This window comes from Mauremys mutica, chromosome 8, assembly GCF_020497125.1.
Source record: "Mauremys mutica isolate MM-2020 ecotype Southern chromosome 8, ASM2049712v1, whole genome shotgun sequence".
In the NCBI taxonomy this organism is placed as follows: Eukaryota; Metazoa; Chordata; order Testudines; family Geoemydidae; genus Mauremys; species Mauremys mutica.
The window spans coordinates 100,250,692-100,273,295 of NC_059079.1; the positions used below are offsets into that span (position 1 = coordinate 100,250,692).

A 22,604-nucleotide genomic window follows, 5' to 3' on the forward strand; every position below is an offset into this window, starting at 1 on the left:
TGGAGCTGAACATGCCCACTAAAGTATCATTGTCTCACCAGTGAGATTAATTTCCATATGTTAGTTGGATCTATCCTAGATATTTGTATCTGAAATACCTGATTGACCTTTCCCTGAGTGCCAAAGGAAAAAAAACCTTGCTGAATCTATTTATCTTAGCTACTGTCCTCACAGCCAAAAGGGAGAGATTGAGCCTGATTTCTACTATTTGAGTTGCTTTTGGAGTTTAGACACACACACAAACCTATTTTTTATTAAGACTATTTTTAAATAAAAATAGGTTGATTCTGAAATATGAATTAGTTTCCTATTTTAGGCCAAGATGGTGCTATATTTGCTTTCAACAAGTAAAAAAACAAACAAACGTATTTCATAAAATGTCATACTATATTTTTTTAGTTAAAGATAATCCTATCTTCCATAGGGAAAGTGTGTGCAGTCTCTGGTAGATTTATGGGAGGAGAGAAAGTTGAGGACCAATAAGATGGGAAGTCCCAGGGAGTCTATTGGGAGAACAAAGGATATGCCATCTAGAAGTAACAGATGATTAGGCTACAGCAAAACAACAGGTAGGATGTTAGGGTTTGCCAGACAGAGCCTGTTCTAAGGCAGTGGTTCTCAAACTAGGGCCACCACTTGTTCAGGGAAAGCCCCTGGCAGCCCGGGCCGGTTTGTTTACCGGCCGCATCCGCAGGTTCGGCCGATCACAGCTCCTAGTGGCTGTGGTTCACTGCTCCAGACCAATGGGGGCTGCAGGAAGCAGCAGTCGATCGCAGCTCCCAGTGGCCGCAGCGCTTCCTGCAGCCCCCATTGGCCTGGAGTGGCGATCAGCCAAACCTGCACACGCAGCAGGTAAACTGGCCTGGCCAGCCAGGGGCTTCCCCTGAACAAGTGGCGGGCCTAGTTTGAGAACCACCGTTCTAAGGAATGTTATAGGAGAGCTAGGGCTATGGTAGATGTATCCAAGTTTAGAGTCTGGACAAGTATTAGAGCTTTTGAATATTTATCTACACTGAACTTCAGATCTTTTATCTTTCCCCTCTTCCCCCAAGAATCCTAAGTTTTTACAGTGTTAGTATTGGTTTTGAGAGGCTCCTTCATACTTCCATGCTTTGTATTTCTACAATGTTTTAAATGTTTTGGCTTTAGTAGCCGGCTCTAGGTTTTTTGCCGCCCCAGGCAACAACAACAAAAAATTGTCTGCTCCATGTCCCAGCCCTGGGCTCCTCGCTGCACCCCACTGCTGCCCCAGCCCTGGGCTCTTCTCCCCCTCGCCCCCCAACCCACACACCCTGCCGCCCCAGCTCTGGGCTCCCTCCTTTCCCCCCACCATTGCCCCATACACACACCTCCTGCTGCCCCAGCTGTGGGCTCTTCCCCCACCCCCCCTCCTTCCGCCGCAGCCCTGGGTCACTGGTAACTCGCTCCCAGGGCAGGTCATTCAGCAGGAATTTTAGGTGTGCACAGAACGCAGACAGGATTGGTTCCCATATTGTTACAGAACTGTTGTCTACTTCAAGTCTGGTCCCTCCTATAAGATTAATTCCCTCGAGTATTACAGACAAAAAATCCTCCTTTCCCATTTCTTGAGGCACACTACATATTAATTTCACTAAAATGCATGATCTTGGTTAGGCAGCTGGTTTCCTTAGGGTGTTACCTCAATTTACTTAGACACTGGTTGTTAAATCATAGTCACAGCAACTAGCATCTTGGTTTGACTTTTGTATGTTTCAGCAAATTAATCACCCTGCAATTTCATTTTTCCCTTAATGCCTTTTAATTGAATAGAGGTTCTCCTGCATCTGTTATTACTGGGACTCATTTAGCAACAGAAACAGAGAGGTAACACTTTTTCTGTTTAAAAGTTCATATTGAGGTAGTCTATGCACGCAGCGAAGAGAACAGTTTGATTTTATGTATTCGACTAAGATCAAATAAAAACACGTATGGATACCAAAAAGGTTGTAACTGGGCAAAGTGGTATTTCCAATATAGCTCATTGCTGAGCCTGAGATTACGATGTCCTGGGCAAATCATTGGTATGCTAAACTGATGGGTGACACACGGCTACTGTGCATATTGTGATGCTGGTAGAGCAGGTGACAGCTCATGCCAGTGTTCTAGTGTCACAGCTGAACACTAGGAAATACATAGCTGAAATCAGGCTGGCTTACTTGTGTGTTAGTATTGTTGACAAAGGCATTAGAATTATAAGAATGTGTTTAGTGTTTAGACTTTATTAAATGCTTGTGAGTTGCTGCCTCCATCAATCTCACAATCTTAGTATCCTTTTGTGATGTTCCCTTCTGGTGTTTTCCGGACCGGTGATCTGCTAGGTCACTCCAATCCTTGATTCTGGGAGCCAGCCTTACCCTGCTCTGCTGTGAGAACCCCCCACTCCTGGGTTGTTCACGCATAGCCTCTAGCATATAAGCTGCTCCTGGGATTGTGCCACCAAGTGATACTAGCCAATATCTCTGGTCCCAGAAACAACTGGACCTTGTAAGGCGGAGGTTCCTAAGGTTATGCCTGCTGGAAGCTGCAAGCTTATATGAGTTTGTCAATATAACAAAGACATTGATATGCAAGGCTTGTTATCCCAAGGGGAGTCTCTGACACACTTCAAACCAAAGCACTGCTTCAGGTAGAATAAACAAACAGATTTATTAACTACAAAGATAGATTTTAAGTCAAAGCATAACAAGTTAGATTTGGTCAAGTGAAATAAAAGCAGAATGTGTTCTAAGCTGATCTTAACACTCTCGATGCCCTTACAAACTTAGATGTTTCTCACCAGAGGCTGGCTGGTTGCCTTTCAGCCAGGCTTTTCCCTTTGATCAGTGCTTCAGTCACTTGGTGGTGATGGCCGTAGATGGAGGTGGAAGAGAGAGGAACAGCACGGCAAATGTCTCCCTTTTATCATGTTCTTTCTTCCCTATTGGCTTTGCGCCCTTCTCCCTCCCGTCCCCTTCAGAGTCAGGTGAGCATTACCTCATCGTAGTCCCTGTCTGAACAAGGGAAGGGTGGTGACTCACTTGAGAGTCCAGCAGATCCTTTGTTGCTTCCTAGGCCAGTGTCTTTTGTTCCTGTAAGGCTGGGCTGGGTTTGACCCATACATGCCCTTATGATGTGTGAACTGCCCCTCTGCACTTGGAGAGTTTTTGCCTGAGCTTATTTTAAGCCATGAAGACACATTTTCAGCCTCATAACTATATAGACACATGAAATTACAACCTATAACATCACTATAACAACAATGCTCAGTGCATCATGAGCCTTCCGAAGACACCTGACATGACAAACTTTGCATTAGATACCACATAATCATTTTATAAGGATGAACATGGGGGTGTAGGGTGTTCCCACGAGGTACAGAACATCACACCTATATTTATTTGAGAGGTTATATTGTGAGCCTCTGAGAGTATGTAAATCACCAGGCAAGAGAGGGACATTAATTAAAGTGAAGTACTGATCTGCAACGGAACGTGTTATGTCCTGCCCAACAGGAAAGGTCCATTGACACCAGCCGTAGATATTGTGGGGCATTAAAGAGGACAAACTGTGTGTTCTACCCTCCCCCACGAAGATGAGTCACATGAGTGGATTCCTTCTGTCGGGAGTTTGCAGCTCAGAGCATGTGGAAGGAGAGAGGAAAAAAAACCCTAACATGAAGGAACTGATTAATCTCTATGCTTGGACTCGGAGGAAGGGGGGATGGGGATTTTCTAGGCATAAGCAAGAGATCCCCAGTTGCTTAGCCTGAGTTAGCCCTAAAAGACATACAGAACTTGCTGAATATAGAGCCTTCTCTCGCCTTTTGAAACTTAAATTGTAACTAATTTGTGTACATACGTTTACCTGCTTTAACCCTGTAAATAACACTCTAATTTCCTTTTCCTAGTTAATGAATCTTTATATTCATTGTCTTTGATGTGAGATCGAAGGTGCAATTGACCTGGAGTAAGTGACTGGTCCTCTGGAGCTAGGAGTAACCTAGATATTGCTGTGATTCTTAGTGGCCATGTATCACAAAAATATGCTCTCCTGGGTAGTGAGATAGATTGGCGTACACAAGTGGACTGTCTGTGACTCCATAGTTAGGCTGTAACAGTGCCTGAAGTGTTTCCACTTGATAATTGATTGGTGAAATCTAAGGCGATGTCTACACTACCACGGTAAGTTGACCTAAGTTACGCAGCTCTAGCTACGTGAATAACGTAGCTGGAGTCCACGTAGCTTAGGTCGACTTACTGCGGTGTCTCCCCTCGCTAGGTCGACAGGAGACACTTTCCCATCGACTTACCTTACTCTTCTCATTCTGGGTGGAGTATCGGGGTCAACCAGAGAGTGCTCTACCGTTGATTTAGCGGGTCTTCACTAGACCTTCTAAATAAACCCCTAGTGCATCAATTGTCAGAGCATTGATCCAGCGGTAGTGTAGACGTAGCCCAAGTATAGAACTCACAATCCATTTGGGATAAGTGCCCTTTCTCTTAAGTCTGCCCTGAGGATGGTACATTCTTTGAGCCACTACAGGCGGTGTTACACACGCTATGTACACTTTTACTCTGCTGTGTGCGCTAATGTCTTTTTTCCTTCCTCTGGTCTAAATTTTAGGTGGGTTTTCTATGGGGAGTAGGGGGAAAAGAAAACACTTTTGGTTGCTCAGATTTTATTTGGGGTTTTGTACACTTCCATTTCATGTACGTTTCCATTTATAAGTTGCCAGTAGGGTTTGAGTAGTCACAGTTCTGGATGCGAACATGAGATGTTATATCAGGATACACGCTCTGCATTGGCAGCATTACTCCAATTATAGATCCCTTCCTGATCCAGCCTCTGTTTCTCAAAGGCCTGATAAAGGCCAGTTTTATGCAAGAACCTTTAGGGGAGGATAAAGGAGAGAGATTAAGGAAGGATAAGGAAGATGTCAAAGTTCTGATAGGCATCAGATCCCCTTGGCTATGCCTACTCTGGCAGTTTTGTATGCACTAGCACTGGTGCAGTCCAGACAGAAGCATACATAAAATTAAGATTTTCGGGGTTGGTATTTTTGAGGGATGGGGAAAAGATTTTTTTTTTCTCCTTAAATTAACCGTGGCATACTTCAAGCTCCTTGTTCTCATACTTCTTTCCCCTTTCTACAAGGTTGTCCTTACTTTAGGTCCTCATTTTGTTCCATCATCTAAGTGTGTGGAGAGCTATGGGGAGAAAGGGTGTATTCTGGTCCTGTTGATGGAGATGTTGGACTGTTTTAAGAGTGAATGAGTTGTGCTTGGGCTTGAATACAGGAACAGACAGTTCTGAGTGAAACACGGGCCTTGGCCTACTCTATAGTTACGCTTTGCTTAACTTTTAACTTTTGTGTTGATTGTTCTTCTTCTACAGGGCTACAATTGCCTAGGAAGATAAAATTATTTAATGACCAGTATTTAAAGTTTATCAAAGACTTTTATCTATGGTAGCTCAGTTACCTGATTTTACTTCACGGAGTAAGATTCCATCATCAATGGCATTATTATTTCCAAAGGGTTTAATGCGTCTCACAATCAGGCCACTAAAAGGAGCATACACTCCTGATCCGTCCTGGCATTTAACATCCACTGCTAGGTGCTTTCTGCCATTTCTGAAAATATGGACATATGTAAGTAATGACACTGCTGATTGACATGTTCTCCAGCCATAAAGCCTGTTACCATGTACCATGTAGATTCTTTAAAGCAAAATGGACTATTCTTAGCTTATTTGCACTTAAAATGTGTATTTCTGCAATGGAAGTAGAAAAGTTTGAGGTTTCAATCTAGTTTTAATTATTGCAAAAGCTCTCAACTGCTAAGCAGAACTGGTCAAAAATGGATTTTTTTTTAAAATGTTCACTTAATTTTTGTGTGTGAAATTTTCCCAGGTTTCTAAACAAAAAAACACACTCCTAAACTGAAATATTTTCCTGTCAAAACAGGGGGGTCGGGGGAGGAGGAAATCACACTTTGGAGATTTTGTTTCTCAGTGAAAATCCAGGGGAAAAAAATCTGTGAACAAAATGGAAATTTTCTTGTGCTAGTGTTGGGGATGGGGCAAAGACATCTTTTATTAAAACAAACAAAAAATATTTTATGGAAAGTTGACCATCTCTGCTGTTAGCACCATGAAATTAGAGATATTAGCTGTCTGTCCACTCGCATATGAGGGTAAAAAGAACACTTGAAGTAAGACCTCTCACTGGTGTAAATCCAATGAGGAACTTCATTGAAGCTATCTTGATTAATACTGTCTGAGCATCTCACCCATGAGCTGAGAGATTGAGGTGACTCAGCTGGTTGGAAGTGAGATTACAGACCATACCATTTTTTACGAACTGGTTCAGTTCCGCCCCAGATCTACAGCAACAGTCAACAGAAAAGTGAAATCATCTGGTCGTTCCAGACCAGATCCTACTGGGCAAGTGTCCTGTCTCTATCACAAAAATAAATTGAAGTGGCACTAAAGTATTTTGAGAGAATTGTTCAACAGCCTCATCAATGAAAGCCAAGAATGAATGAGCCTGGAGACAACTTCTACTCCAATTCTATCAGATGAGGACTACTGCACATTGGAAGGACATTCACACTGTTCTTGTTTAGTCACTTGCTTTGCAGTGTTATTCTGACACACTTTGCAATCCTTAAATGCTTGGAAAAGATGGCTAAGCTCACTAGTCTATTTTGTTCTCTATTAGCATTCTTATTATTTAAGCAACAATGAACAACCCAAAAAAGTCATTGTCATTGTCCAAATTATACTACCTTGGAGCTCCATAATATCCACAGCCATACTTATCACAGCCCCTTATGCTGTTCAAAGGATTCCCATCACAGATTTGTGCCCATCGTCCTGCAGCAACTTAAGAAGAAATGGAATATACAAAAGTAAGTACATTTTCTATTTTTGTGCAGGACAGAATGTTGCATATTAAATGTTTTCTGTGCAAATAATTGATTAAAAATAAGAAATTGAAATTCATTAGTGATCTGTTAATGTCACTTTGCAATACACATTGTGTGTCTTGCACAAAACAGTGGCTCTTTAACTTAGTGGAAGCAGAGTGATGTATTTTGTCTTAAGTGGAATACATCATTCAGAAGATGACTTTTTTTTCTTTTTCTTTTTCTTTTTTTTTTTAAGGTTAGAAGAATAACTAATGACATCAACAAGTTTCTTTACGGACTCCTAAAAAGATTTCCATGGTTCACTGTTGCCTCCTTAACTAACTTTTTTGTTTTGTACAGCACTGGTACAATGGGATCCTGGTCCATTACTAGGGCTCCTAGCTGCTACCTCAATACAAATAATGAACTTAGGCTAAGGGTCAGATGCCTTCATTGGAAACATATTGATGTTAATCAAGGATATAAGGACCTGATTTAGCTCTAAAATAGGAGAGTCTTTAACGAGGGAGGCTATAGGTGTTGGGTTTTCATCGTGCTGACCTTCAGAGAAGTGCTTCACAAAACATTTTATGGCTCTTTGCTCTCAACCCTAGTTTTTACAATGAGGCTTTATCTGTGCTAGATTTTTCTTAACATTTTCTACAGTTACTACCACTAGTGAAAGCAACAAAGAAGCCTGTGGCACCTTATAGACTAACAGACGTTTTGCAGCATGAGCTTTCGTGGGTGAATACGTGGGAGAAGAAGTGGGTATTCACCCACGAAAGCTCATGCTGCAAAACGTCTGTTAGTCTATAAGGTGCCACAGGATTCTTTGTTGCTTTTACAGATCCAGACTAACACGGCTACCCCTCTGATACCACTAGTGGAAACAGCAGAACAGCTAGTGTAGACTGATCACTGGTGTTCTAATCATCCTGCTATCTAACTTTGCCATGGGCAGCATTAGCCAACAAGTAGCACCCCCTGATTCTACTACTGGCATTTCTCATGGGTTCACCACTAAAATCAACTGTAAGAAATTTACAGAAAGACCGTGTGTGGACTAGACTAGAGATTTTGGGCCTGATTCTGATCTCATTCTGGTTATAAATCAATTAAGTTAAACTGGAGTGAGATCAGAACTGGGTCATTTCTCTAAATCTCAAGAGTTTCTCAGTGTGATTTTTCTCTAACAGAGTAGCTATTATGTTACAAAGATACATTAAAGATAATGGTAAAATCCTCTAGAAACAAACCAAAACTAATAACTTGGATGGTTTTATATAACTGTATTCTTATGTCTCTAACTAATTTAAATTCTTTAAACCACTTAGTGTGTCAAATCACTAACGCCATATCACTGATGCACGTTTTTTATTTTCTCAGATAATAGATTTTTAAAACATTGTATTTTACATTAACTCTTCATAAAATAAATATTTCGGGATAGATTTTCCTGCAAGAATATTTAGTTAATAGTAAACCTGATGCACTTCTATAAAAGTCTGTTTTGAAATAAAAGCATCAAGAAAATATATGACATAGTAATCTTAACTTACCAATGGAAACAAAACCAGCAAAAACAATCAGTTTGAGTGTGAGCATTTTGCACCTGTTTCCCCAGAGTTCTCTATCAAATCAAAGTTATAATGTATAGTCTCTGCTGTCCTAGAAAGGCTGTTTGTCTTCCCAGCCAATCAGACTTGAGCAGAGTATTGAAACAATGTAAGGCAGAGATTAGGCAAGATGTTAACAGAAAATACAACTGTTGAAAGTTAAGTGCAATAGTTACCTACTTGCCACATAAAATCAGACAAATGAAACAGCCTGAGAAATTGCACAGCTTTTGATGAGGGGCTGTAATTGTGCCAAGAGAGGTGGCAGAAAGGGGAGTGGAACTCAGAAAATAGTGCCTATGCCCTCATAGAACAGATGAGCGAAACCCTATTCATTACTTTGGGTCTTTCATGCATATCCAATGTCTTTACTGCTCCTACACCTGCTATTGGCTTTGCTTGAAATGTGTGTTCACTATAATCCTTTGAATAAGGTCACAAATAATCTAGCAGGAAAAGTTACTGATGGGTGGGTTAGTATCAATTTACACTTAAAAACTCCATAACAATTTTGCCACTTCAGAGGGAAACATGCCAGTTGTAGTGGCAGCAGTTTCTTATCCCACTCAGCCAGCTGCTCGTGTTTTCTAGTGGTGGAGTGGCTCTGGCATGTAAACTGTGTGGAGCAGGTAGTGGTGACTGCATGGTGATATGGGATAGTTACCTTCCCCTCCATGTTCCCAGCCATTGTGCATTCTATACTGTACACTATGTGCCAGGAGTCTGCAAGTTACAATGAACACAAGCTGTCAGTCTTGTAGTGAGAAATGGCACAAAAGTATATCTGTGCCTGAAGAAGCGATGGACCAGAAGTCATGGGCTTTCCATGGAAAAGACATTATTAGTCAGGATTGCACTTCAGGAATATTGGTGATTTCCTACCCCGCTATTCTTGGTGTCTGTAGGGGTGTAGCTATACTGATGCTAAGTTATTTAAGCCTTTCATTGTGCTGCATACTTTTGCTGTTAACATTCATGAAATTAGAGAGAGCCAGTGCAGTGCTTGGAGCATGGGGGATCACCAGCATTTGGTTTTTGGAGAGCAGGGCTCAAACTTGTTTTACCTCATTTTATGGCAGCTGTAATCTGTTTGTTGCTTTCAGAAGTAGCCCAAAATGGTATTTTACAGTGTCACTTTCTCTGATAAACTGACATTCTTTGATTCCTTACTGCCAAGGATGTAGTGAAAGAGAATTAATACATTGTGCTTTGAGCTTTGTATAGTTATGAGATAAAGAAATGTACTGCGTTTATTTGCAGCGTTGTATCCATTTAGCAGTCATCTTTTGAGACCAACTGTAATTAGTAGCTGATAGAAAATTAAAAAGTCTTGTATTTATATAATATACAGGAGCTCAAAAAATTCTCCACCAGTATGAAACAAAACTTATACAGTGGCAGTCTAGTCACACTGAATGGACTAGCTTGACTTCATTGGCAACAAAATCCACAATATGATCTACATAGAGACAACCAAAGAGAAATGGGGTAGTGAGCTGGGTGCAGATCCTTAAAGTATTTAGGCCCTTAGCACCCATAGATTTCAGTGGGAATTAGGTGCCTAAATACATACCCACAGTGCAATGAAGGCAAGTATAGTTGCTCAGCTTGCATAACAGGCATGTGGAAGGCGTATGGATACAGACTCTGACTGCTGGGCTTACTGATTTTGATTTAGGATCCTGAATCTCATTTTCAAAAGTGATTTAGACAGTTAGGAGCCAAAATCCCATTGACAGTCTATTGGGACTCTCATGAAAATGGATAGTGTGAAGGCACCTACTATCTTTAGGATTTACTTAGTAGGAACCAAATTGTTTAGTGAGTCATTGTATAGAAGGGTATGCATCCCCTTTGCACAGACAGCATAATGTAGTTTTCAGTTCTTTCTGTGCCTGAAAAGTGTGTTGGCTAACAGTAGAACAAGTAACTAGGGCTCAGCGTGCAATTGTGTATGACCACTAGAATGAGTCTGTGATTTCTGTTTTATGTATTAGGATTTACTAGAATGATAAAAGACAGAAAGAGAAATAATGACAAATTAAGAATAAACTAGATGTATTTAACTGCAATACAGAACCGAATAAGCTTTGTCTGAAAAACTCGTCTAGCTTTACTAACAATTTCTTGTAGTCTCACTACAAACCAGCAGGCTGCGCTAGCTGATAGATTTGGTTGCAAGTCACTATTGGCAGTTCTGTAGCATGTATCTTAAAAGTATTTGGTTTTATAGTAACCTCACTGTTATCACACATGGATAAGCAGAAGACAAGGCCCTGTTCTGTTTCCCAATACTGATTTCAAATGGCTTAATTTGGAACTTCGTTAACCTCTTTAGATTATACTTTCAGGGACTGAGGCCAAATATCCCTCCCAATACACAGATGCCCCTCCCTCCCCCAAGTTATCCTGTAGATGCAAAGCTAATGACTTGGTTGGCTATATGTACTCTAGCTTTCAGACCTATTAAGAGTAATTTAAAACAACCTTAACTTTGCAATTCTCATGGCATTTCTTTAAACCACATAATGAATTATATTGGTCATGCCAAATAGTTGATCAAATATATGCACATGGATGCTTTATATTTTGTCAGTTAATAGGTCTTTTAAAATATTGTATTTTACATTAACTCTTCGTAAACTAAATACATCAGGATGGATTTTGCTGCAAGAATATTTAGCTGATATTTAAGCTTCTGCTAAAAAGTCTGTCAAACCCTCATGAAAAGAGATGAAATAGTCAAGTTACTAATGGGAACCTAGCCGAAAAACAGTCACTATGTGTGTGAACATTTTGCAGCTGTTTTACCAGAATTCTCTCATACAATCCGCAGTATAATGTACTGTGTGTCTTTTGCTATTTGTGTTCTAGAAAGGTTAAACCTGTCTGCCTACTTATTCACATATGAGTAGAGCTTTGAAACTGGGTAAAGCAATTCTCAAATTAAGAAACTGGGATGTTAAGAGAAAATACAACTGTTGATATGTCCAGTTGTGAAAGGAACATGCAATAATAAGCCCCTTGCAACATAAAAACAGACGGAACTGGAACAAGGGCCTGAAAAGTTGCACAGCTCTTGAGCACCTGCAATTGCGACATGTCCTCCCAGCTACAATGTATAGGATCAAGAGAGGTGCAGAAAAGGGAAGGATACCAAGAATATAATGCCTAAGCTCTGAGGATCTGCAAGAAGTAGAGCAGATGAGTCAAACCCAATAAAAGATCCTGGGTCTTTTACACACAACCAATATGTCTCTCTTGCTTTGCGGCTCCTATACCCACTATTGTCTTCCCTCGATGTGTGTGCTCTTTATAACCCTACCAATGGGATCACAGTGAATATAGCAGGCAAAGTTAAATGCTGGGTGGATTAGTATAAACTCGCACTTAAAAAGTCCACAGATATTCTGCTGCTTTCAGAGGGAAAATGCCAATATCCCCGCCTGCCAGATATTCTTCCTTTTCAGTGTTGCAGAGGCACTGACAAGTATGCTGTGTGGAGCAGCTGGTGGTGGCTGCATGGTGATATCAGGTAATTAATTATATTTCCTCTTTTCAACGCAGTGCGTGGAGCCTAGGGAATCACCTATATGTGTTTGTTGGAAGAGCCAGGCTCAAGCTATTGTTCTACGTTGTTCCATGGCAGCAACCATCTGCTAGTGGTTTTCAGAAAGTAGCCCTAAATAATTTTGTTTCAGCCTGTCACTTTTGTTAGCTTCTCTTTTTCATTTTCATTCTTGTTACTAGGGCAATAAAATAGATTATCAGGCTTTTGTCGTTGTGGTATTCAGAAAAAAATGTGCTGTATTCATTTGCAGTGTTGTCTCTTTGTTTTCTTTTCAGAGACCAATTGAAACGAATAGCTGAGGGAAAATTACATATACCTGAAGCCACAACATTTTTAAAGAAAGACCTAATAAAAAATACCCTGCCTGTGTAACACCGACAGACCCAGTCGTCGGCGGGCAGGATTGAACCTGGGACCTCGGGAGCTTAGTGCATGAGCTTCTACTACATGCACTAAAAGCCATATGCCTCTTGGGCCTGGTCTACACTGTGTGTGTTGGGGGTGGGGGTCAATGTAAGATACTCAACTTCAGCTGTGGGAATAGCGTAGCTGAAGTCGACGCCTCTTATTTCAACTTACCTCCCATCCTCACGGTGCGGGATCAATGGCCACAGCTCCCCCGTCGACTCTGCTTCCGCCTCTTACCCTGGTGGAGTTCCAGAGTCGACGGGAGCACGTTTGGGGGATTGATTTATTGCGTCTAGACGAGATGCGATAAATCGATCCCTGATAGGTTGATCGCTACCCACCGATCCGGCTGGTAGTATGGACATACCCTTAGCTAATTAAATCAGCACAGACTAATTAATCTCTCTCTAAGTGGTCTCTGTGCCACTAGATGGGACAGAACACCACACCCAGGCGGTGTGTGGGTTATCTGCACCAAACAAAACTGGCAGGATGGCAGTGTAGTTTCACGAAATGGTCTAGCTTGACTTCATTGGCAATAAAAAATAATTTGAGGTTTTCGATTTTTCAGTGAAAACCCGAAGAAATTCCTTGAACAAAAGGGAAATTTCCACAAGAGGACCTGGGAAGAAAAAGCCTTTTTTTTTTAAATTAAAAATGAATAAATAAAATTGAAAGAAATGTTTTGACTAGCTCTACTCTTAAAATTTCTCACTAGTTTCCTGGTGCTGCAGGCTGTCAATTCACTTACAAGGCTCAAAAGAACACTGGACCTTCCATTGATGTAAAGCAACATAACTCCAGTGACTTCATTGTGGCTATGCTGACGTACACCAGCTGAGCATATGACCTATGAGCTGGGGACTGGGGTCACTCAAGTGTGTGGAAGTGAGACTGTTTAAATGTTATTCCTTAACTAGTTCTGTTCTGTCTGTGTCTACAGCAACAAAGTGAATAGCCTCAAAGAACTGCATATACAATCACTGGGTGGTCTGAGTCCAGTTCCTAGTTGGCAAATGTCCTGCCCCCTTCACAAAAATCCTTGGAAGTGCCACTAAGTTACTTAAGGCCCCTCCTTGGCAGCCTCAACAATGAGGGGCCAAGGTCTGAATGGATCAAGGAGACAACTCTTCCATTCTCAGCGTAATTCTATCATATGAGGGATTAATGCACATTGGAAGGACATTACCGTGGTTCTTGTTTAGCAAATTGCTTGGCAGTGGTGTCCTTCTAACACATTTCAGAAGCCCCGAGTGCTATAAACGGTGGCTAAACTCAGATTTTTTTGTTCTTAGTGAACATTTCATTATTTTAACAACAATGAACAAACAAAACACCCGTTCCACACAAAAATAGTGTTCTTTGTATACTACCTTGGAGCTCCATAGTAGTCACAGCCATGTCTGTCACAGCCCCTTACTTTGATGCTAGGATTCCCTGCACATATCTGTCCCCATGGTCCTGCACCAACTTAAAAGCAAATGGAATATAGGAAAGTGAAGTACATTTTCTAGCATTAAACCGATCAGAAATGTAATATATAAAATGTTTGCTGTGCAACTAGTATTAATAGGAGGACTCTAGAATTTCATTAGTAATTGGTGTTACAATATGTCACATTCCAATACATGTTGCTTGTGTGCTCCCCGCAGACTAATGGCTCTGCATTTCTTTGCTTTAAGGTAAGCAGAATGGTGGGTTGTTGTTTTTCTGTTCAGTAGAATACACTGTTCAGAAGACAAGATTTCGATTATTTTTTGTCATAAGCGTAAATGATCCTACAAAAAGGTTTTCCTTACAGATCTCTAAAAGGATTCTCGTGCTTCAGTTAGATACTAAACTGTGTGGAGCAGGGACTCTCTCTATCTTATGGTTGTACAGCACCTAACACAGTGAGGTCCTGCTCAATAACTAGGGAACCCAGCTGCTACTGCAATACAAATAGTGTATAGCAACTGGGGCTAAGGATCAGAGACTACCCTCCACCTTCAGTTCAGATTAAAGGATGACAGTCAAGGATTTGAAGGCATTATTTCACTCTGAAGTAGAAGAGCCGCATATGAGGTCTTGGGTGGTTATGGATGTTGGCTTTCCATCAGGCGATCTATTCAGCTATCAGCTTAGCTCACTGATAGAGTCAGAAAACAAAAGTATATTCCTCTGTAGCTGCAAGTTGAGAGGCTGCCTGACGGCTGCATGAGATCACATGTAAATATTGTTTCTGCTTTTCCAGCTTTCCTAGCCCTGACTCTCAAGGCAGCAGACCCACGGAGCTGGGGATTTGCAGCTTGCAAGAGTTCCAATAATGCTAGGACAGAGGTGAGCTGAGATGAACTGTAATGCCAGTAGACCGGAGGACTAAATAAGCGGTGTCCAAAAAGCTTGCATAATTGTACCACCAATGACTTGTATTGTAGTTTCATTAGGAACCAGCAGGCTGCGTTAGTTGTTCAGTTTACCAGCCCATACGTTTGGTCACAAGTCACGTTGAAGCTATAATATACTCTGGGACTGCAAAGTATTTGACTTTATTGTAAGCAGGGGTGAAAGGGAGCTGGTACAGGCCAGTACTCCGTACCTGGAAGAACCCAGCGCACATTAAAGCGCTGTAATGTCCCTGCCCCTTGCCTCCCCAGGGCCGCCGACGGGGGGGAGGAAGGGGTAGCAACAAGGACGATCTTTTGCCGCGGCAGCGCTTTAAGGATCCTCAAAGAGCTGCTACGGCAAAGGACCATCTTTCACTCCTCCTTCCCCCCACCGCCATTGGCAACCCTGCTGGTAGGGTCCGTACCGGCAGAGCGGCCGTCAGGGGAGGCAAAAGGGGCAGGGACATTAAATTGCTGCCGCGGCAGAGCTTTAAGGATGGGCCTTTGCTGCGGCAGCGCTTTAATGTTTCTGCACCCCCGCCGCTGGAGGGGGAGAGGGGGCGCAGCAATGTGAAAGCGCTGCCGCGGCAAAGGACCCTGCAGTGCTTTAACCCCGGCCGCCTGCGGGTGGGGGCGGCAAAGGGAGCAGCTGCCCTGGGGCCAGCGATTTAAAAGGGCCTGGGGCTCCGGAGCCTTTAAATCAACACAGGAGTCCCGGGCAACGCGGGACAGGGCTGGCTGGGGGATGCTGACCCCGCGGCCCCACCCCTTCCGCGTACCAGTAAGTGTCCTCAGTTACTTTCAGCCCTGATTGTAACCTCCATTGCTCCGGGGAGTAGAATCAGAAGGTTATGTCCTGTTCTGACACACACATTGATTTCAGCTGCTCCCTTTGGGGGTTCTTTAGTTCGTTAGGTTCACACTTTGTGGGACTGAGCTGCTTGGCGTAGCTGGTGGGGAGCGTGAAACTGACTTTTTGTGCCCCCTTCTCTCAACAGAGGCTGTTTCAACCCTCCAGAACCTCTTTTATGCTTGGAGGAGTGGTGGGCAGGAAGGGGTGGCATGGAGCTGAGTGTCCCCCCAGCTATTCCTATCCAAGGGGTTTTCCTAAGTGGCTGATTTAAACCAGGATTCTGTGTCCTTCGTGCCTCCAGAGCAGTGCAAAGGGCGAAGCTTCTAGCTTCCTACTTGTCTTGCATTAGCAGCAGGCTAAGTACTTTACAGTTGGGTAAGAAGGCAGGCTCCCTATCCTTGTGAGCTTGCCATTTACCAGACAACATACAAACAAACCAAGTGGCAGGAAAGGGAGCGCTGAAAAGCTGTGCGTTGGAGCCCACGCTTTGTACTTCCATGTTGTTTGTACAGAACGTGTGGAGAAGGAGGTTTTATATGCTCATATTCAGTAGATTAAACTTGTTACAGGATGAAGGGAACATAGGTCTCCGTTAACAAGAAAGTGGTGGGAAGACAAAAAAGCAAAGTGTCAGGACCTACCAACTCACAAAATGTAACCAGTGTAATTAAATTAGTATAATCCCTCTAGTACGGATGTAATTCTATCAGACTCTAAAGGAGCTTATAGGCATTCCTGTAGAGGAAGGGGAATAAGCAACATTTGTTTAGGGCACCTTTATACTGGTATAACTGCATCCACACTAGAGGTTGTACTGGTGTAACTCAGTAAAAAAAAAAATCTCACTCCTAACTGACATAGTTATACTGGTACAAAACCTGTGTGCATGCCAGGTGTTAGAGAGAGTCCAGTTTATGTATTGCTTTTAACTGCAAAAACAAGGAGCTGAAATTTGATCCATGCTTATTATCTTCAGAAAGAGAGAATGAGAGTATCCATAATCCGTTATAACTTTTGTTGCTATCATACTTCCAAACATTCTCTTGTAGAGGATTTCTATTGATTGCTGAGGCCATTCAAAGGAAAATATTTTGGCTCTGAGTCTTGCAAGGGCCTTTGTCAGTGACCAGGGAGATGCCAATAGTCATGTATGTCAATCTAGCTGCATTGCCTTCTTTGACAGGCTGACCATAGTTCAGCAGCTATACCTCTTAGCAGGCTTCTTCAGGATAGCTGGCACTGTATACTATTTGTGCATCATGGGAATGGCGTTGTCCTGTTTTTTTTTTAATTGCAAATTCTGATGGAGATTTGAGTGTGTGGGGTTAACCCTAATTAAGTTCAAAACATTGACCTAGAAATCAGGTATACAAATTTTGAGGGTGTCTCTCATTAGCTTAACTAGCAGTTAAGGTTGTATTGAAAATTGGGCTCAATCACGGGAGGTGTGCCCCAATGTTTTGGAAAGGTTACATACAAATAGAACTTGATCTTCTCTAGTAAGCCTCTAGGGAAGGAGGTGTGGAGCTCCAGGTTGCACAAATCTTGTTATGAAACATGAATGGGAATGTGCTGATTAAAGCTGTGAGAATAACTTTTTATTTGTTTTGGTTTCCTGGACATTAAAAATTTTTTTGAACTTTTTTTAATTTTTTATTTCTAAATAAAATTGAAGTAAATTTCCAAACAAAATAATTTTGACTCAAAAATTTAGTTCTGAAAATGTCAAAATGGAACTTTTTTTTTTAAACTAAAACAACTCTGAGAATTCATCATATGTTCCTGAAATGTTTCAGTCAACCCAAATCTGAATTTTGGGCACAAAAAAAAAATTGTGTCCACAGTTTTTTTCCCAGCTCTAGTACTCATTTGTAGTTCAGATAAAAGAACAAAATGGGTGAAATGAAGAGGTGAGTGAATGTGTAGAATAAGAACTAATAATGTGAAGAAATAAATATCATTATGGAGTCTCTTTCCTGTATGAGGAATAAATTCTGCCTTTAGATACATGTGTGGCATCCACTGAAGTAACTGCTGGGCATATCCAAGGCGGGAGTTTGGTCAATAAGTAACTGTGTCATCACAGTACTTGCAATATGGCTTAGTCCTTGGAGATCCTTGTAAAAGGCTGTCATGAAACAACCCATCCTATTACCCTGCTGAGAAAGGGTTACGTGGGTCTGCTGACTCCCTTAGGGCAATGACGTGTTATCCCACCTCGAGAGAAGGGATGTGGGCGTAGCTCTGTCTAGGGAAAGCAGTCCTGAGGAAGGAATCGGAGAAATATGGTTTGAGCTGCTCCTTACTCTTCTCATTTTTTAAGAAAGTCAGACCCCAGCAAGGAGCTGAGTTTGGAATCTATATATAGTGTTGTGCAGATTGGGAAAGGCACCTACTGACCACCCCAAAGAAGGTCAATATAATTCTGCTGGTGCCTCCATTATTTGTTCCGTCTTGGTTCAATAAGAATATCAGTTCACAATCTCTCTCCTTAGAAGCTAGATCCCGCTCCTAGCATCAGTGTTACCTCTTTTCACCCAAGCAACTAGTCCAAGTTTCGGGGCTTGGGGGATGTTCCAGCTGGAAGTAGAAATGGATAGGATCTGGTATCTTCTCTGATGCAGTTTTGTTTCTTTACAAATAATGTATAAAGTCCTGTGTCTCTGAACGCAGAAGGAATTGAATAGCAGGAAAAGCAGGAGCACCCTTTTCAGCCAGCTCCCTGACCCAAGAAACCTTTCTCCATTTTTTTATGAGGGTCAGGCACTGCACTTTCAGATACTCCTTTACATATGGACATTATAGTTGTCATTCTGGGTCAGACCAAAGGTCCATCTAGCCCAGTATCCTGTCTTCCAACAGTGACCAACGCCAGGTGCCCCAGAGGGAATGAACAGAACCGGCAATAATCAAGTGATTCATCCCATCGCCCATTCCCAGCTTCTGGCAAACACCATCCCTGCCCATCCTGTCTAATAGCCATTGATGGTCCTGTCCTCCATGAATGTACCTAGTTCTTTTTTGAACCCTGTTATAGTCTTGGCTTTCACAACATCCACTGGCAAGGAGTTCCTTTGTTTGTTTTAAACCTGCTGCCTATTAATTTCATTTGATGACCCCTAGTTCTTTAGGCATGCACTCTCTCTTTCATATTCCCAGTTTTACCCCATACTGCACACCAGTTCAAAACAGTACTCAGGCAAAGGCTCCCTAGCGGTTTCCCACAGTCCTTTTATTCTAGGTGGCAGTTTTATGTTTAACAAGGTTCCATCCAGCTCATAACAATACTTTATTCAGATATACTCCATTTATTTTTATGGATTCTTTGTGGAATAATATATTTTTCAATGTGAGTATAGGTAGCGGAATCTGTCCCTTCGCAATTTACTATAGAAACAAACCTATAGAAATATTATTGTGCTGAATGGAATGATGCCTCTTCAGTCATGTTATTACTATTTGCAGAAGAAGAAAAAGGTTACAATATCTGATACTCACAACAAATGAATCATATATGCCATGTCCATGATGAGTACACCTAGAAATCATATAGCTGATCTATGGAAAAGAATAACATGCCTTTATCTACACCCAGGAGAGTATAGTTCTATGGTTTCACACTTTAATCGTATTTTTAAATCCTCTACAATTATTCAAAAAATCCAATTGAACTCCCAAGAGCATTTATTATTTCCTGATAAAGTGATTATATACACAGATACTGTAGGTATAGGTACTATAGGATTATATAGGTACATAAGGCGTTAAATTAGCTTGGTTAAAGTAAATATATAGCTTGCAGTTAGCAGGCATAGGAAGAAGGCCTTGAAAAATGTTATGCTTGATTGGAAATACGGGGCTTGAAAAGTGGCTTAATTGGAAAAATTGGACCTAAAAGGTAACTGATAATGGAGGAGGAAAAGTCCTTGGCAAAGGCCCCAGTTATCTGGGATGGCTGTAACAATAAAGGAGGAGTGTGCGTAGTGAACCAGTAATGACCCCAAACAGTCCAAAATGTGTTTTGTAGCTAGGATAGTAGCAGCAACATGACATCATTTGTTTGCTGCACTGTATAAAAGAATCAGACTTGCTAAGGGTATTTCTCAGATCCTATCCAATCACACTGGAGCAAGACAGGATGCAGGAGTTATCTCGAGACTGATCCTTTCATGAGTATTCTGATCAAATACTTATGGATGTGTATTATTGTATGGCTGTAACTGCTTATTGCTTAAGCTTTTAAACATGTTTGGAGGAATTGCACAAATACAATTTGGCCTTTAGATTTAGTAAAGGAATTTATGGTTAAATGAGTGTTATGGTGGCGTCCTGCATAAGCAATTACCGTATATCCAACGGCTATACAGAAGTGGATACACGCACTGAATCACTAGTAAAGAATGGATGTGAGAAATATGTCTGAGCTACTATTGGTTCTGCAAAGGTCTTCACAATGAACATAGAGCAAATGTTGGGGTAAAAAGTGTGTATTCCACTCAAACCTGTTTCCTTCCTTAGGACTCGATCACTTGGAGGAAAGGCCCTTTATACAGTAGTATCTGAAAAATACATAAATGTAATTACATCCAACAGACTTGCATTGAATGACAGCAATTAAAAAGAGAGAATGTTTCCTTCTCCATGGCTCTGGACCTTTTATTACAGGATTGCAGATAGAAATTGATCGATCGCTACCCAATAGATCGATTTCTATCTAGACGCGATAAATCGATCCCTGAACATGTACCCGTCAACTCTGGAACTCCACCAGGGCGAGAGGCAGAAGCGGAGTCGACGGGGGAGCCATGGCCATCGATCCCGCGCCATGAGGACTGGAGGTAAGTCGAAATAAAATAAGTCAACTTCAGCTACGCTAGTCCAGTATCTGAAGTTGCGTATCTTACATCGACCCCTCCCCCCAGCGTAGACCAGGCCTAAAATGGTCTAAACCTTTTGATCTTTGTCATTATTTAAAACCATTTAGAGGAGAAACCCCAAATTACTGATGGCGTTAATATACTGTTACCTATCTATAGTCTCTCTTATGTGATAGAGAGAGATTAATACTTTATTTTACTGTAATTTTTATCAGTGACCGTTATGGATTTTGCTGTTAAAGTATTTATACAAAATTAAGATGGTAATTTTCAAAAGCACAAGTGGCAGTTAAGACCAGATCTGCTCTTACTTCCTTAGAGTGTTTTTTCCAGCAAAAAAAATGTCAATTAGAAAATGATTTTGGCTTACCAGATGAAATCAATGGAGCAACAATGATTGTTCTGATTATGAGCATCTTCATCTGATTCACCAGAGTTGTGGTTTCAAGTGAAGGATCTAAAATACATTGCTTTCTATTTATGCATTCCATAAGAGGTTGTGTCTCATTTCCCAGCCAATCAGACATTATCAGGGAAATTTAAGGGGAGTCAGTTATCTTGATTGAGAATAGAGCCTTCTCTTGGGTGGTGTCCCAACAGGGCAGATAATAAACAGTGTGGAAATGCCAAACCCTTTGGCAAAAGTACTTATGTGGTTTAGGAGACAGAAATGCAATTAACTTGTGCGGGATGTTTTTAACAAGTGAACAAGGGGTTTAAAAATAAAAAGGGGAGAATTCAAGGAGAAATGGCAGATCTCTTTCTCTGCACTCAGTAGTCTGTAGTTATCTTTCTGAAATCAGGAATTTAATTGGATGGAAAGTGGGAAAAGAATTCAAAGTAATTCATAAAGCTACTTGGGCTGGCCTGCAGACAAACACACACCTCACTTCTGGGGAGAAATTCAGCTAGTTGGACAATTTTGTACTTCACAAGGTGACCACTGAGTAATTGACCTCATTTTGGAAAAGTTTTGGGCATGTCTACACTACAAGAGTTGTTCGATTCAACTTAATTCGAATTTGTGGAATCGACCTTACAAAGTCGAATTTGTGTATCCACACTAAGGACACTAATTCGACTTTGTGAGTCCACATTCACGGAATTCTGGGTAGAGGCTTCCTTCTCTCACCAGAAAATGGGACGCCTCCTGCTCAGTTACATAAGTCTATCTTATGATACATCCTAGCTATGATACACTGTCAGGGTTAACATCAGGAAAAGACACAGGGTTACAGTCTGGAGCATGGCTTAATGTAAAAATAGGAAATCTTATAATAATGTGGTTAAACCACATTACAGGAAATTCAAGGAATGGAGAATGCTGAAGCATGAATAATGCAAACTGAAGGGAGGGGAGCGAATGTGACCTATTGCTGATAGCTGGGGACTGAGAGCTAAGTTTGATTCTTGGCTCTTTTTCTGCCAGGTGTATGCTTTTAGGGAGTCATTATTTCCCAGGCTGCTTAGTTTAAAAAAAAAATGAAAAAATATATTACATAGAATTTTATTATGGGACTTTTAGACATGGTGGATGTGCTCTCAGCCCTCTTCCTTTCATGCCCCCTCTCCTTTTGCTTTTAAGTAGAATACATACTTTAGAAGAGAAGATTTTGATATTATCTGATATAGGAATAATTGATCCCACCAACAAGTTTGTCTTCCAGAACTCTAAAAGAATTCTCATGCTTGATTCAGACCATTTTTCAAGTTTGTCCAGATCATATTGAATTTTAATCTTATTCTCCAAAGCACTCGCAACACCTCCCAGCTTGGTATCATCCACAAACTTTATAAGCAGGGCCAGCTCCAGGCACCAGCAAAGAAAGCAAGTGCTTGGAGTGGCCAATAGAAAGGGGCGGCACATCCGGATCTTCTGCGGCAATTCAGCGACGGGTTCCTCAGTCCCTTTCTTCCTCTTTGAGCTGCCGCTGAAGTGACACCAAAGAGCAAGAGAGGGATCGAAGGCTCCGTTGCCAAATTGCCGCCAAAGAATGGA

General features: G+C 41.5%; 1 protein-coding gene across 1 annotated transcript; it reads right to left on the reverse strand.

The window, feature by feature from the left end:
* Positions 1–4,721: 4,721 nt before the first annotated feature.
* On the reverse strand, positions 4,722–8,519 carry LOC123375262 (myeloid protein 1-like). The gene is made up of 4 exons (XM_045025974.1): positions 8,474–8,519; positions 6,789–6,885; positions 5,481–5,632; positions 4,722–4,888 (listed from the first exon to the last, which is right to left on the reverse strand). Exons 1-4 carry the CDS (start codon positions 8,517–8,519, stop codon positions 4,722–4,724), a joined length of 462 nt encoding a protein of 153 aa, XP_044881909.1.
* Positions 8,520–22,604: the final 14,085 nt, after the last annotated feature.

What these genes read in the sequence shown, in the direction of transcription:
- LOC123375262 (XM_045025974.1), bottom strand. Translation starts at nt 8,519, where the DNA reads ATGCTCACACTCAAACTGATTGTTTTTGCTGGTTTTGTTTCCATTG. An exon ending in GGATATTATGGAGCTCCAAG is followed by an intron (nt 5,633 to 6,788) that starts GTAGTATAATTT and finishes CCATATTTTCAG; the next exon opens with AAATGGCAGAAAGCACCTAG. An exon ending in ACTCCGTGAAGTAAAATCAG is followed by an intron (nt 4,889 to 5,480) that starts GTAACTGAGCTA and finishes CCTCCCCTAAAG; the next exon opens with GTTCTTGCATAAAACTGGCC.